This window comes from Peromyscus eremicus, chromosome 4 (assembly GCF_949786415.1).
Source record: "Peromyscus eremicus chromosome 4, PerEre_H2_v1, whole genome shotgun sequence".
Classification (NCBI taxonomy): domain Eukaryota; kingdom Metazoa; phylum Chordata; class Mammalia; order Rodentia; family Cricetidae; genus Peromyscus; species Peromyscus eremicus.
In genome coordinates this window covers 55,115,238-55,128,392 of record NC_081419.1, presented here as the reverse complement: position 1 = coordinate 55,128,392, position 13,155 = coordinate 55,115,238, and the positions used below count along the sequence as shown (strand labels likewise).

At 44.1% G+C, this 13,155-nt stretch overlaps 1 protein-coding gene and 1 long non-coding RNA gene across 2 annotated transcripts in view; one reads left to right on the top strand and one right to left on the bottom strand.

Annotated features, from left to right (window-relative positions):
- Ttn (titin) overlaps positions 1-13,155 on the top strand; it is a 272,282-nt gene that overhangs the window by 70,665 nt on the left and 188,462 nt on the right. The window contains 27 exon segments of the mRNA XM_059260758.1: positions 230-511; positions 615-893; positions 1,317-1,595; positions 1,694-1,972; positions 2,088-2,375; positions 2,484-2,762; positions 2,858-3,139; positions 3,231-3,509; positions 3,622-3,900; positions 4,006-4,284; positions 4,498-4,785; positions 4,916-5,194; positions 5,342-5,623; positions 5,724-6,002; positions 6,106-6,384; positions 6,497-6,775; positions 6,878-7,165; positions 7,407-7,649; positions 7,889-8,170; positions 9,093-9,371; positions 9,491-9,772; positions 10,689-10,967; positions 11,085-11,372; positions 11,535-11,813; positions 11,910-12,188; positions 12,295-12,573; positions 12,692-12,979. Of these exon segments, the coding sequence (XP_059116741.1) occupies positions 230-511; positions 615-893; positions 1,317-1,595; positions 1,694-1,972; positions 2,088-2,375; positions 2,484-2,762; positions 2,858-3,139; positions 3,231-3,509; positions 3,622-3,900; positions 4,006-4,284; positions 4,498-4,785; positions 4,916-5,194; positions 5,342-5,623; positions 5,724-6,002; positions 6,106-6,384; positions 6,497-6,775; positions 6,878-7,165; positions 7,407-7,649; positions 7,889-8,170; positions 9,093-9,371; positions 9,491-9,772; positions 10,689-10,967; positions 11,085-11,372; positions 11,535-11,813; positions 11,910-12,188; positions 12,295-12,573; positions 12,692-12,979 (7,557 nt within the window).
- Positions 1,848-12,274, bottom strand: LOC131909274 (uncharacterized). Its single transcript, XR_009378815.1, has 3 exons — positions 11,907-12,274; positions 5,563-5,830; positions 1,848-4,008 (listed from the first exon to the last, which is right to left on the bottom strand). It is a non-coding gene; the product is annotated as an uncharacterized LOC131909274 (long non-coding RNA).

Here is a 13,155-nt window from a genome sequence, read left to right as displayed (position 1 = left end):
CTTGCTTGTGTCTTTTTTCTTTTTACCAAGAGATGGGAAGTGGTTCCAATTGAAGGAAAGGGCTCAATGCATCACGGCTTGTGCAGAAGTCTTGTGAGGATTTGTTTCTGTATGCTCTGTCTTTTGTCACGTGTGTCTGCTTTTTCTTTTGTGGTGTGTATGCTTCGGTCATCGTCTCCATCTTGTTTCCTTTTTTTCTTTTTTTTTTTTTTAACTACACGTCATGCAGAACCACCGTCCTTTGTGAAGAAGGTGGACCCCTCTTACCTAATGCTCCCGGGTGAATCAGCACGCCTCCACTGCAAGCTGAAAGGCTCACCTGTGATCCAGGTCACTTGGTTTAAAAATAACAAAGAACTTAGTGAAAGCAACACGGTCCGCATCTCTTTTGTCAATTCTGAGGCGATCCTCGACATCACTGATGTCAAGGTTGATGACAGTGGGACCTACTCCTGTGAAGCCACGAATGACGTGGGCAGTGACAGCTGTAGTGCTGAAGTCGTTATCAAAGGTCTGTTTCCTGAGCTAGGCTCCTCCTCGTTTTGTTGAGCAACTTTTCCTTTGGTTTGCTGGTGCCTCACAACTTACCCTGTGCTTTCGTGCCTTTATTGTAGAGCCGCCTTCTTTCATCAAAACTCTTGAGCCCGCAGACATAGTGCGAGGGGCCAACGCGCTGCTTCAGTGTGAAGTTGCAGGCACGGGACCCTTTGAAATTAGCTGGTTTAAAGATAAGAAGCAAATTCGAAGTAGTAAAAAGTACAGGGTGTTTGCTCAGAAGTCTTTTGTGTTTCTGGAAATCGCGTCTTTCAATAGTGCGGACGTTGGCGATTACGAATGCGTAGTCGCTAATGAAGTTGGAAAGTGTGGCTGTGTCGCAACACACTTATTAAAAGGTTAGTGTGTGTGTATGTGTGTGTGGGGGGGGGTATTTTTCTAATAAATTGTCCAAATAGCTTTCTTAATCCACAGAAAGAAAGTTAATTCGTTCTCTTCTTCTAACCTTTAAGATGTGTTGTGTCTTAATTTGAACTTAGGGCCGGGAGTTTTCACTCAGTCTTTGTCTTGATATGAATAGAAATATTTCTTATCTGATAACAAAAGAAAATTACATAAACAGTCATTTTATTTGCTGATAAAGATTTATAGTCTGTGCCTCTCTTGAATGGAATTGTTAATTCTTCCTATAGTTTCTCTCTTCTTTCTAATAAACAAATGCTGTGAGATGGGAAACATATAGCCCAAATTGAACCCTGCGGTAGAGATGGGGGTTGAGAGTGTGTGGGAACTGACACATGTGTATGCTCTTCCTCAACTAGAACCACCAACCTTTGTCAAGAAAGTAGATGATCTCACAGCTCTGGCAGGACAGACTGTGACCTTACAAGCTGCTGTGAGAGGGTCAGAACCCATCTCTGTCATGTGGATGAAAGGCCAAGAAGTCATCAAAGAAGACGGAAAAATTAAAATGAGCTTTTCCAATGGAGTTGCGGTGTTGACCATCCCTGATGTGCAGATTAGTTTTGGTGGCAAATATACATGCCTGGCTGAGAATGAAGCCGGGAGCCAGACATCTGTCGGGGAACTAATAGTTAAAGGTCTGTGTAGGAACATTTTAACTTTTAATTGGCTTTCTCACCTAAAATTGAAGCCTTGATTCATGCCAAGGAGTCCTAACTCTCTAATACCTTTATAGAACCTGCCAAAATCATTGAGCGAGCAGAACTGATCCAAGTGACTGCAGGAGACCCAGCCACCCTGGAGTACACAGTCTCAGGCACCCCAGAGCTCAAGCCCAAGTGGTACAAAGACGGGAGGCCCCTGGTTGCTAGTAAAAAGTACCGAATCAGTTTTAAAAACAACATTGCCCAGCTGAAGTTTTATTCGGCTGAACTGCATGACAGTGGCCAGTACACATTTGAGATTTCCAATGAAGTGGGCAGCAGTTCCTGCGAGACCACGTTTACTGTGTTAGGTTAGTATTTTTAGAAAACTCCATCTCTCTCTAAAAGCGCAACAAAAGCACCCAAAGATAAACCACTGAGCAGTTGGCCATGTTGATCTTATTTTCTCTCTTCCGCCACAAACAGATCGGGACATTGCTCCATTTTTCACCAAACCCTTACGCAACCTGGACAGTGTTGTGAGCGGTACCTGCAGGTTAGACTGCAAAATCGCTGGTTCCCTCCCCATGCGGGTGTCCTGGTTTAAGGATGGCAAGGAAATCACGGCTTCTGACAGATACCAGATGGCATTTGTGGAAGGCACGGCCTCTTTGGAGATCAGCAGGGTAGACATGAACGATGCAGGGAATTTCACCTGTCGGGCCACAAATTCCGTGGGGAGCAAAGACAGCAGCGGAGCCCTGATTGTGCAAGGTTGGCTAGGAGCTTTGTTGTCTACTTTCCCAATATTCAAATCAAGTCTACTTCCCTTGGGTCCAGACTTGTAACTCCTTCGACTTCTATCTTCTGCCTCTTCTTCAGAACCACCCAGCTTTGTCATTAAGCCAGGGTCCAGGGATGTCCTGCCCGGCTCGGCAGTCTGCCTGAAGAGCACTTTCCAAGGATCCACTCCTCTCACCATCAGATGGTTTAAGGGTGACAAAGAGCTGGTTTCTGGTGGAAGCTGCTACATTACCAAAGACGCTTTAGAGAGTTCCCTGGAACTCTATGCGGTAAAAACCTCGGATTCAGGCACATACACGTGCAAAGTCAGCAACGTGGCCGGAAGTGTGGAGTGCAGTGCAAACTTGTTTGTGAAAGGTTTGCAGTCTTCTCTTGACACCTTTGTGTGACCCTTTTTACATACGTTCTTTTATTCTTTCTGCTGTTTCTTAATAACTCCCTCCCTTCCACAGAGCCTGCTACGTTCATTGAAAAGTTAGAGCTGTCCCAACTGTTAAAGAAGGGAGATGCCACTCAGCTGGCCTGTAAAGTCACGGGCACCCCGCCAATTAAAATAACATGGTTTGCGAATGACAGAGAACTGAGAGAGAGCAGCAAACACAAAATGTCTTTTGTGGAGTCCACAGCCGTTTTAAAGCTTACAGATGTGGCCATTGAAGACAGTGGTGAATACATGTGTGAAGCTCAAAATGAAGCTGGTAGCGACCACTGCACTAGCATTGTGATAGTCAAAGGTTTGTTCTCGCTGTATCTCCACGTGACCAAGCTTTTGGCCCGTAGCACAGATCCCCGCCCATTAACGCAAGCCATTCTCTTCTACTGTAGAGTCACCCTACTTTACCAAGGAGTTTAAGCCCATTGAAGTACTGAAGGAGTACGATGTCATGTTGCTGGCCGAGGTGGCAGGCACCCCTCCCTTTGAGATTACTTGGTTCAAAGACAACACGACCCTGCGCAGTGGTAGGAAATACAAAACCTTCATTCAGGATCAGCTGGTTAGTCTGCAGATTCTCAAGTTTGTAGCTGCAGATGCGGGTGAATACCAGTGCCGGGTGACCAACGAGGTGGGCAGCAGCACCTGCAGTGCGAGGGTGACATTAAGAGGTCAGTGTGGGCTTAGCTGACGGACGGGCTCTTCTCCACAGACCAGTCTTAAGTGTGTAGCTGCAGCTTTGCTGTAGAGCAGGTACTGATTGAGAACTCCTTCTTCTGATAGAACCCCCATCCTTCACTAAGAAGATCGAGACCACCAGCTCCCTCCGTGGAGGCACAGCCGCCTTCCAGGCCACGCTGAAAGGCTCCTTGCCAATCACAGTGACTTGGTTAAAAGACAATGATGAGATCACTGAGGACGACAACATAAGGATGACTTTTGAGAACAACGTGGCTAGTCTCTACCTGAGTGGTATTGAGGTCAAGCATGATGGGAAATATGTCTGTCAAGCCAAAAACGATGCAGGCATACAAAGGTGTTCTGCATTGCTCTCAGTCAAAGGTCGGTTCAGAAAACTGCCTTAGGTTAGAGGGGAAAAAAAAATGCAGATTAAAGGCCTCTCAGCAGGGCACTTCACAGCCCACATCTGTCCTTTGTTTTCTGCAGAACCTGCAACAATAACAGAGGAGGCTGTATCCATAGATGTCACTCAAGGAGACCCAGCCACTTTGCAAGTTAAATTTTCAGGGACTAAGGAGATTACAGCCAAATGGTTTAAAGATGGTCAAGAACTTACTCTGGGTCCAAAATACAAAATCAGTGTCACTGACACAGTCTCAATACTGAAGATTATTTCCACAGAGAAGAAAGATAGTGGAGAATATACTTTTGAGGTCCAAAATGATGTTGGGAGAAGCAGCTGCAAGGCTAGCATTAATGTCTTAGGTTGGTATTGATTTCTATAGGGAGGAGTTGAGCGTTTCAGGGGCCCTTCCTCTTGTACGATTTAAAGAGAAAAATAGAGGGCTATGGGTGTAGTTCATGTGTGCGCAAGGTACTGGGTTCATGCCTTAGCACTCCATGGTCAGAGGGGAGGGAGGGAGAGAGAGAACAAATAGCTAGATTAACCTAAATTTTTCTTGCTTTTCTGTTGGCTAGATCTTATTATACCTCCTTCATTCACCAAGAAACTGAGGAAAATGGACAGCATTAAAGGATCTTTTATTGACTTAGAATGTATAGTGGCTGGATCACATCCCATAAGCATCCAGTGGTTCAAAGATGACCAGGAAATATCAGCTAGTGACAAGTACAAATTCTCTTTCCATGATAACACTGCCTTCTTGGAGATAAGTCAGCTGGAAGGCACAGACAGTGGTACATACGCCTGTTCCGCCACCAACAAGGCGGGCCACAGCCAGTGCAGTGGCCACCTGACCGTCAAAGGTTGGCAATTTTTATCTCTACCTCCCCCAACTGTACTGCCTTGGACTTCTTACGTCTCCTCTTCTTTTCTGAGTTCTAAAATAAACCCCGTCTCTCTCTCTCTCTTCTGCTTCCTGTTCTTCCATCCCAGAACCCCCTTACTTCGTGGAAAAGCCACAGTCACAGGATGTGAATCCCAGCACCAGGGTTCAGTTGAAAGCTCTTGTGGGGGGCACTGCGCCCATGACAATAAAGTGGTTTAAAGATAACAAGGAGCTGCACCCCGGGGCCGCTCGCTCGCTTTGGAAGGATGACACCTCCACCATTCTAGAGCTCTTTTCTGCCAAGGCTGCTGACTCTGGGACCTACATTTGCCAGCTAAGCAATGACGTCGGCACCGCCAGCAGTAAAGCCACCCTCTTTGTGAAAGGTCTGCTCTCTATATTGCCTCTTTTTCTTGCTTGCCTCGCTTGTCTTTGGGAAGGGAAAGGTCGTTAAGAAAACGGTTTTGGTCATTGAACTTCATTTTTTAAAAAAAACATTCAGCATGTCACTCTCTTTCTTTTCTCATCTCTAGAACCTCCTCAATTTATTAAGAAGCCCAGTCCAGTGCTAGTGCTGAGGAATGGACAGTCAACAACATTTGAATGCCAAGTAACAGGCACTCCTGAAATCAGAGTTTCTTGGTATCTGGATGGGAATGAAATAACAGATCTTAGGAAGTACGGCATTTCTTTTGTGGATGGTTTAGCCACTTTCCAGATTTCTAATGCCAGGGTAGAAAACAGTGGGACTTACGTCTGTGAAGCGCGAAATGACGCAGGCACCGCGAGCTGCAGCATCGAGCTGAAAGTGAAAGGTTCGTGAGGGCCTCTGCTTTGTGTTTCAGCGGGGCTGTCTGCTGGCCCCAGGGCTTCTCTTGAGCTAAGCCGCTCTCTGTCTTCCTTTTGACTCTGTAGAGCCTCCCACCTTTATCAGGGAGCTGGAGCCTGTGGAGGTGGTAAAGGACAGTGATGTGGAGCTGGAGTGCGAAGTCATGGGGACAACGCCATTGGAAGTCACCTGGCTGAAGAATAACAAGGAAATCAGAAGTGGCAAAAAATACACCATGTCTGAGAAAATGTCTGTGTTTTATCTGCATATAACCAAGTGTGACCCTTCAGACGTTGGGGAATATCAGTGTATCATAGCCAACGAGGGAGGCAGCTGCTCGTGTAGTGCTCGAGTTGCCTTGAAAGGTCAGTCGTGTGCTAGGACCAACACTGAGGCCTCTTTGGTTGTAGGTAATGAGTAGGAGGTCAAAGGCACCTCTTCTTGAACCACTGTCTTATCTTATCACAGAACCACCATCGTTCATCAAGAAGATAGAGAATGTCACCACTGTCTTGAAGAGTTCCGCCACCTTTCAGAGTACCGTGGCAGGCTCACCCCCCATTTCTATAACTTGGCTAAAGGATGACCAGATTCTTGAGGAAAATGACAATGTGCATATTTCATTTGTGGACAACATAGCCACACTGCAAGTCCGGAGTGTAGATAACGGACACAGTGGGCGGTACACGTGTCAGGCCAAGAATGAGTCAGGAGTTGAGAGGTGCTATGCCTTCCTCCTAGTACAAGGTCGGTGAATTATTCTCTTTCAATAGTGGTCTACAGAGATGGCTTTATAGGCACATTTGGGTTCTAACGGAATTACTGACCTAACTTATGCACACTTTTATTCTTACCGCAGAACCCGCTCAAATCATAGAGAAAGCTAAGTCAGTTGATGTTACCGAGAAAGACCCGGTCACCTTGGAGTGTGTGGTAGCTGGGACACCCGAACTTAAAGTCAAATGGCTTAAAGATGGGAAACAAATTGTACCCAGTAGATACTTTTCAATGAGTTTTGAAAACAATGTGGCCAGTTTCAGGATTCAGTCTGTAATGAAACAGGACAGTGGACAGTACACGTTCAAGGTGGAAAACGACTTTGGAAGCAGTAGCTGTGACGCCTACCTGAGAGTGCTAGGTGTGTACCTCTGCCCTGCCAGCTGCCCTTCATTAGAGCAGATACCTGGTAGACAAATAGCAACATACTAATGGGTGTGTTTTTGCCGTTTGCCTTGGATAGACCAAGATATTCCCCCATCGTTCACCAAAAAGTTGACCAAAATGGACAAAGTTCTGGGTTCTTCTATTCACATGGAGTGCAAGGTTTCTGGATCTCTTCCTATTAGTGCTCAGTGGTTTAAAGATGGAAAAGAAATATCTACAAGTGCAAAATACAGACTCGTATGTCACGAAAACACCGTGTCGCTGGAAGTTAGCAATCTGGAATTAGAAGACACCGCAAATTACACCTGCAAGGTGTCCAATGTAGCAGGAGATGACGCCTGCAGCGGCATCTTAACCGTGAAAGGTGAGGACTGCTCGTCCTCTTCTGCTCTTTGCTGGTACTTCTAGAACATACCACTCTTAACCTTGTATCCTCAGAGGTTAAAAAAAAATCTTAGTAATGCTGTTTCTTTCAATTCACGTTCATTGAATTCAAGAAATATTTAATCATTACCTCTTTTCATGAGTTGTTTTCTTAGATACTCATAAAAAAATCATTGGGCTACAAGGGCCATGACTAAATACGACTCTCTTAAAATCTGTAGAACCACCAAGCTTCCTAGTGAAGCCTGAGCGACAGCAAGCTATACCTGATTCGACAGTGGAATTTAAGGCTGTGCTGAAGGGAACGCCACCGTTCAAAATTAAGTGGCTTAAGGATGATGTGGAACTTGCCTCAGGACCTAAATGTTTCATTGGCTTGGAAGGGTCAACCAGCTTCTTAAATCTCTACTCAGTGGATGCTTCCAAGACTGGACAATATACTTGCCAAGTTACCAATGACGTTGGTAGTGACTCTTGCACTACGATGTTGCTTGTGACAGGTGTGCAAGTTTGATTGTCTTACGTTTCTGTCTGCCTCATGCCTCTGTTGTTCCTGAACTCTGTTACAAAGCAGCTTGCTAACACAGTAGGAGGGTATATTCCCCAGACCTTGGTCATGTTTCTCCCATTCCTACCTATTACCTAATGGGCTTTTGTGATTCCTTTCTCCTCTTTCATAATCTCCTTTCTCCTGACTCTTTAGAACCACCGAAGTTTGTAAAGAAATTAGAAGCAACCAAAATAGTAAAAGCAGGTGACTCCACACGCCTGGAATGCAAGATCACTGGGTCTCCAGAAATACAGGTCGTGTGGTACAGAAATGAACATGAGCTCACAGCCAGCGATAAGTACCAGATGACTTTCATCGACTCAGTGGCGGTCATACAGATGAACAGCCTCGGGACAGAGGACAGTGGAGATTTTATCTGTGAGGCTCAGAATCCCGCTGGCAGCACCAGCTGCAGTACCAAGGTTATAGTAAAAGGTAGAAACCTCCTTCTGTTCCTCATTAATGAAAACGCGTCACCCTCTTCTCCCCTGGGTATCACAGTTTCTTATTCTTCACTGTTCTCTTAGTTTCTATCTCAAGCCCAGGGGTATTTTCCTAAGATACAATCATGTCACTGATTGAATGTTACTTCTTGTGAAGCTTTGTCTACATTCAGGTGGTCATTCTGAGATATTTTTCCTGTAATTTCAATACTATAATTCTGACCACCAAAACATACCTATAAAAATAAAAAGGAAAATTTTTAAATTAATCTTTTGATTTCAATCACATTGCAACTATATCAGCATCCCCAGTATAGCCTGTATCATAATGAAGTAACAATATAAACAATACAGGTTTTATTATTACATCTTTAAAATGGCAATAATATGTTTCCTCTTTCTCACAAATCAGCTCCTTTTTCAAAAAACAACTTTACTGTGCTGCAAATAGTGCCAGTATTTTCCACAGCCATTTCCCAGCATGCTTTGCCATAAAGATCAAGTTTGTCATGTAAGATAATTGTTAGAGTAACCATTTCCTGAAATGGAAGGCTCAGATCACAGCTGTTTTTGTGACTTCTGGGTATCTCTGTTGTAAAGCATAAATGACACTCTTTTTTTTTAATTTCTAAAGGCAAAATTCCATACATCATAGAATTTCTATTTATTGATAAATTTGCTCATTTATAAATTCAGCATCAATCTTTGTAGAGCAAGATAAATCAACACATTGAACTCAACTGGGACCTCTAGAATACATCTTGGCTCTCCATCTATCTAGCTAATAAGTAATAGTGCTACCTACACATGATACTATCTTAAACCATGCATCCCATTGAAAAGCAAGCAGAAAACCATTTTCTATCGGAGGATATCAACTAGCCCAACTCATGAGCGATTCTTGTTTTTTACAGAACCACCTGTCTTTAGCAGCTTTCCTCCTGTAGTAGAAACCCTTAAGAACACTGAAGTTAGCATTGAATGTGAGCTTTCAGGAACACCACCATTTGAGGTGGTGTGGTACAAAGACAAGCGCCAACTCCGAAGCAGCAAGAAGTACAAGATTGCATCTAAGAATTTCCACGCAAGCATTCACATCCTCAATGTGGAATCTTCAGACATCGGCGAGTACCACTGCAAAGCCCAGAATGAAGTGGGCAGTGACACCTGTGTGTGTGCCATAAAATTAAAAGGTGAGCATAGCTTCTCTGCATGGCAGAAATATCAGGCATGTGCCAAGTGCTCAGTGTGTTCTCTCTCCCATTACCTGGAAAGCTTTTTGAGCAATCTCCATTCATCTTTTCCTGTTCAGAACCACCAAAATTCATTTCCAAGCTGAGCAGCCTCACAGTGGTGGCTGGCCAACCTGCCGAGCTGCAAGCAACCATAGAAGGCGCCCAGCCTATTTCTGTCCAGTGGCTTAAAGAGAAAGAAGAAGTGATCAGAGAGAGTGAGAACATTAGAATTTCATTCATGGACAATGTTGCAACTCTGCAGTTTGCTAAAGCTGAGCCAGCCAATGCTGGGAAATACATCTGCCAAGTCAAGAACGATGGTGGAGTGAGGGAGAACATGGCCACCTTGACCGTCTTAGGTACAACAGAACTTGGGGGCAACCACTGGAATGATTTCCATGCGTTCTCTTTGTTCTGAATTTCTTCCAGAACCATACTGAGCCTTGCTGTTTGGAAGGCTTAGGAAAAAGACACAATTGATCTTAAGTGCTCTTTTCTGATTCCTGTGATTCTAACAAAAATTAGCTAGCTGTTTTACTTATATGCACTGCTTTTCTTCATGGATAGCAAATATTCTGACTGTATTTTATGTCAACATGAATCCCCTTGGGGCCTCTCTACTGTTACAAGGAAATTTTGTTTTCAGAATAGCAGTGGTTAAGCTGACAAAAACTCCAAAGATCAGTGTTTGAAGGAAAGATTTGCACTTTCATCACTGAGCATATTAAATTTCAATCCAGTGATAAGAATGAAAGTGAAGAGAACTTTCAAAATATCTCCTCTAGCATGTTAACAAAAAGAAAAAACACCAAGTAACTCATTTAACAGGGACCTGCTGCTCTAAAGAGCATCAAGTGTAAATCAAAACACATTATCTGGAGCCCAGTGAGATGGCTCAGTGGGTAAAGGTACCTGCAGCCATGCCTGAGGACCTGAGTTCAATCCCTGGGACTGACATGGGTCTCTGACCTCCATATGCATTCCATGGCATATAGCCCCACCAAACACACATACACACTTACAGAACAAATATTATTTGTACTTTAAAAAAAATAGGTTGTCTAATATAAATTGCCTGGATTGTTTTGGAGCTGATTAATACCCAGACATGTTTTCAATTAATGCAAATAATTTTATGAATGCATAGAATCACAGAATCACATTTTAGAGCCGAGAGAGAAAAATGTAACCATCAGTGAGAAAAATGGTTCAATTCATAGAGGAGATAAGGACAGGTTCCAGATTTTCAAAGATGCATCTCATGTTTTATTTCAGAGCCTGCAGTCATTGTAGAGAAGGCAGGATCCATGACGGTGACTGTGGGAGAAACGTGCACCCTGGAGTGTAAGGTGGCTGGCACACCTGAACTCTCTGTTGAGTGGTACAAGGATGGGAAGCTCTTGACCAGCAGCCAAAAACACAAATTTAGCTTCTACAACAAAATCTCGTCCTTAAAAATTCTCTCAGTTGAAAAGGAAGACGCAGGCACCTACACATTCCAGGTTCAGAACAACGTTGGGAAAAGCAGTTGCACCGCCGTGGTCGATGTATCAGGTTAGTTCTGGCATTTTCACCAGCTTGCGTATGCGAATTCCTTTTACGAACTTTCCTTCTTCCCTGTCTCTTCTGTTCTTTCAAGTCACCCCAAGTCCTTTGCCTTTCTTCACGCAGACCGAATGGTTCCTCCCTCTTTCACACGAAGACTGAAGGATACTGGCGGGGTCCTGGGCACTTCTTGCATCTTAGAATGTAAAGTAGCTGGCTCGTCCCCTATCTCCATTGCCTGGTTTCACGAGAAAACTAAGATTGTCAGTGGAGCAAAGTACCAACCCACATTTTCAGATAATGTCTGCACACTGCAGTTGAATTCTCTGGACTCCTCGGATGTGGGCAGTTACACGTGTGTGGCTGCTAACGTGGCTGGGTCTGATGAATGCCGCGCGGTGCTGACTGTACAAGGTTAGTGCCACACAGTCAAGTTCGCATGGCGTGTTCTAAACATTCCTCTCTGGACACATGTCCGGATTGACACACATCATAAGCACTCTTATTTTTTTATTCAAAATTGAAAGTAAGTCCAGAGCTGACTGGATCCTTCCATTGTCTTCTATATCCGTGTAGAGCCACCGTCTTTTGTGAAAGAGCCGGAACCACTGGAAGTCCTTCCAGGCAAAAACGTAACCTTCACGAGCGTTATCCGAGGAACCCCTCCGTTCAAGGTCGGCTGGTTTAGGGGTGCCAGAGAACTAGTGAAAGGAGACAGGTGCAACATCTATTTTGAAGACACCGTGGCAGAATTGGAATTATTTAATATTGACATATCTCAGAGTGGGGAATACACCTGTGTGGTTTCTAACAATGCTGGCCAGACATCCTGCACTACGTGTCTCTTTGTGAAAGGTTTGCCAAACACACACACACTCTCTCCTTCTTTTGATTGCTGGCATTTTGGTAGCTTTGCGATGTGTCTAACTGCAATGCTTTGTCACTTACCAGAGCCAGCCACGTTTGTGAAGAAACTAAGTGATCACTCTGTAGAACCTGGGAAGTCTGTCATTCTGGAGGGCACCTACACTGGAACACTCCCAATTTCTGTCACCTGGAAAAAAGATGGTGTCAGCATAACTCCGTCTGAAAGATGCAGCATTGTCACCACAGAGAAAACCTGCATCCTGGAAATTCTGAGCAGCACAAAGGGAGACGCAGGGCACTACTCCTGTGAGATTGAAAACGAGGCAGGAAGGGATGCTTGCGAAGCGCTGGTATCTACCTTAGGTGTGTTATCTTACTCTCTTAAGGATTTTGGATTTATCAGATAGGCATGGTGGGTCCTTTGCTCTCCGGTAGCTCCGTTCGCTGATTGTGAGCTTTTCTCCTTTAGAACCGCCTTATTTTGTCACGGAATTAGAACCTCTGGAGGCGTCAGTTGGAGACTCAGTGTCCTTACAATGCCAAGTAGCGGGGACACCAGAAATTACAGTGTCTTGGTTCAAAGGGGACACCAAGTTAAGGTCAACTCCAGAATACAGGACCTACTTTACAAACAATGTGGCCACACTTGTCTTTAATAAAGTGAGCATCAACGACAGTGGAGAGTACTCATGCATAGCGGAGAACAGCATAGGGACGGCCGCCTCTAAGACTGTCTTCAGAATCCAAGGTGATGCTTTCCTTTTAGACGTTAAGACATTTCCTCTTTCCTCATTATCTTCTTTATCTTTATGGGACTTTTCTCATTTTATCCACTAATGCCTCAAGCATAACTTGTCTTCCTACAGAGCGCCAACTCCCACCTTCCTTCGCAAGGCAATTAAAGGACATTGAGCAAACAGTTGGGTTACCAGTTACACTCACTTGTCGACTGAACGGCTCTGCACCCATCCAAGTGTGCTGGTATAGAGATGGGGTACTCTTAAGAGACGATGAAAATCTACAGATGTCATTCGTGGATAATGTGGCAACATTAAAAATTTCACAAACTGACTTGAGTCACTCTGGCCAATATTCTTGCTCAGCCTCCAATCCGCTTGGTACAGCATCATCTACTGCTAGATTGACAGCAAGAGGTTTGTTCCCATGCCAATCTCTCTCTTAATAAACTCTGGTTTCTTATTTAATTGTAAAGACAAAAATAACTGACAGCCAAAAGGGGAGATTTTATATATATTATATATATATTAAACATATATATATATATATATATATATATATATATATATATAAAATGCCTTTTCTTCTCATC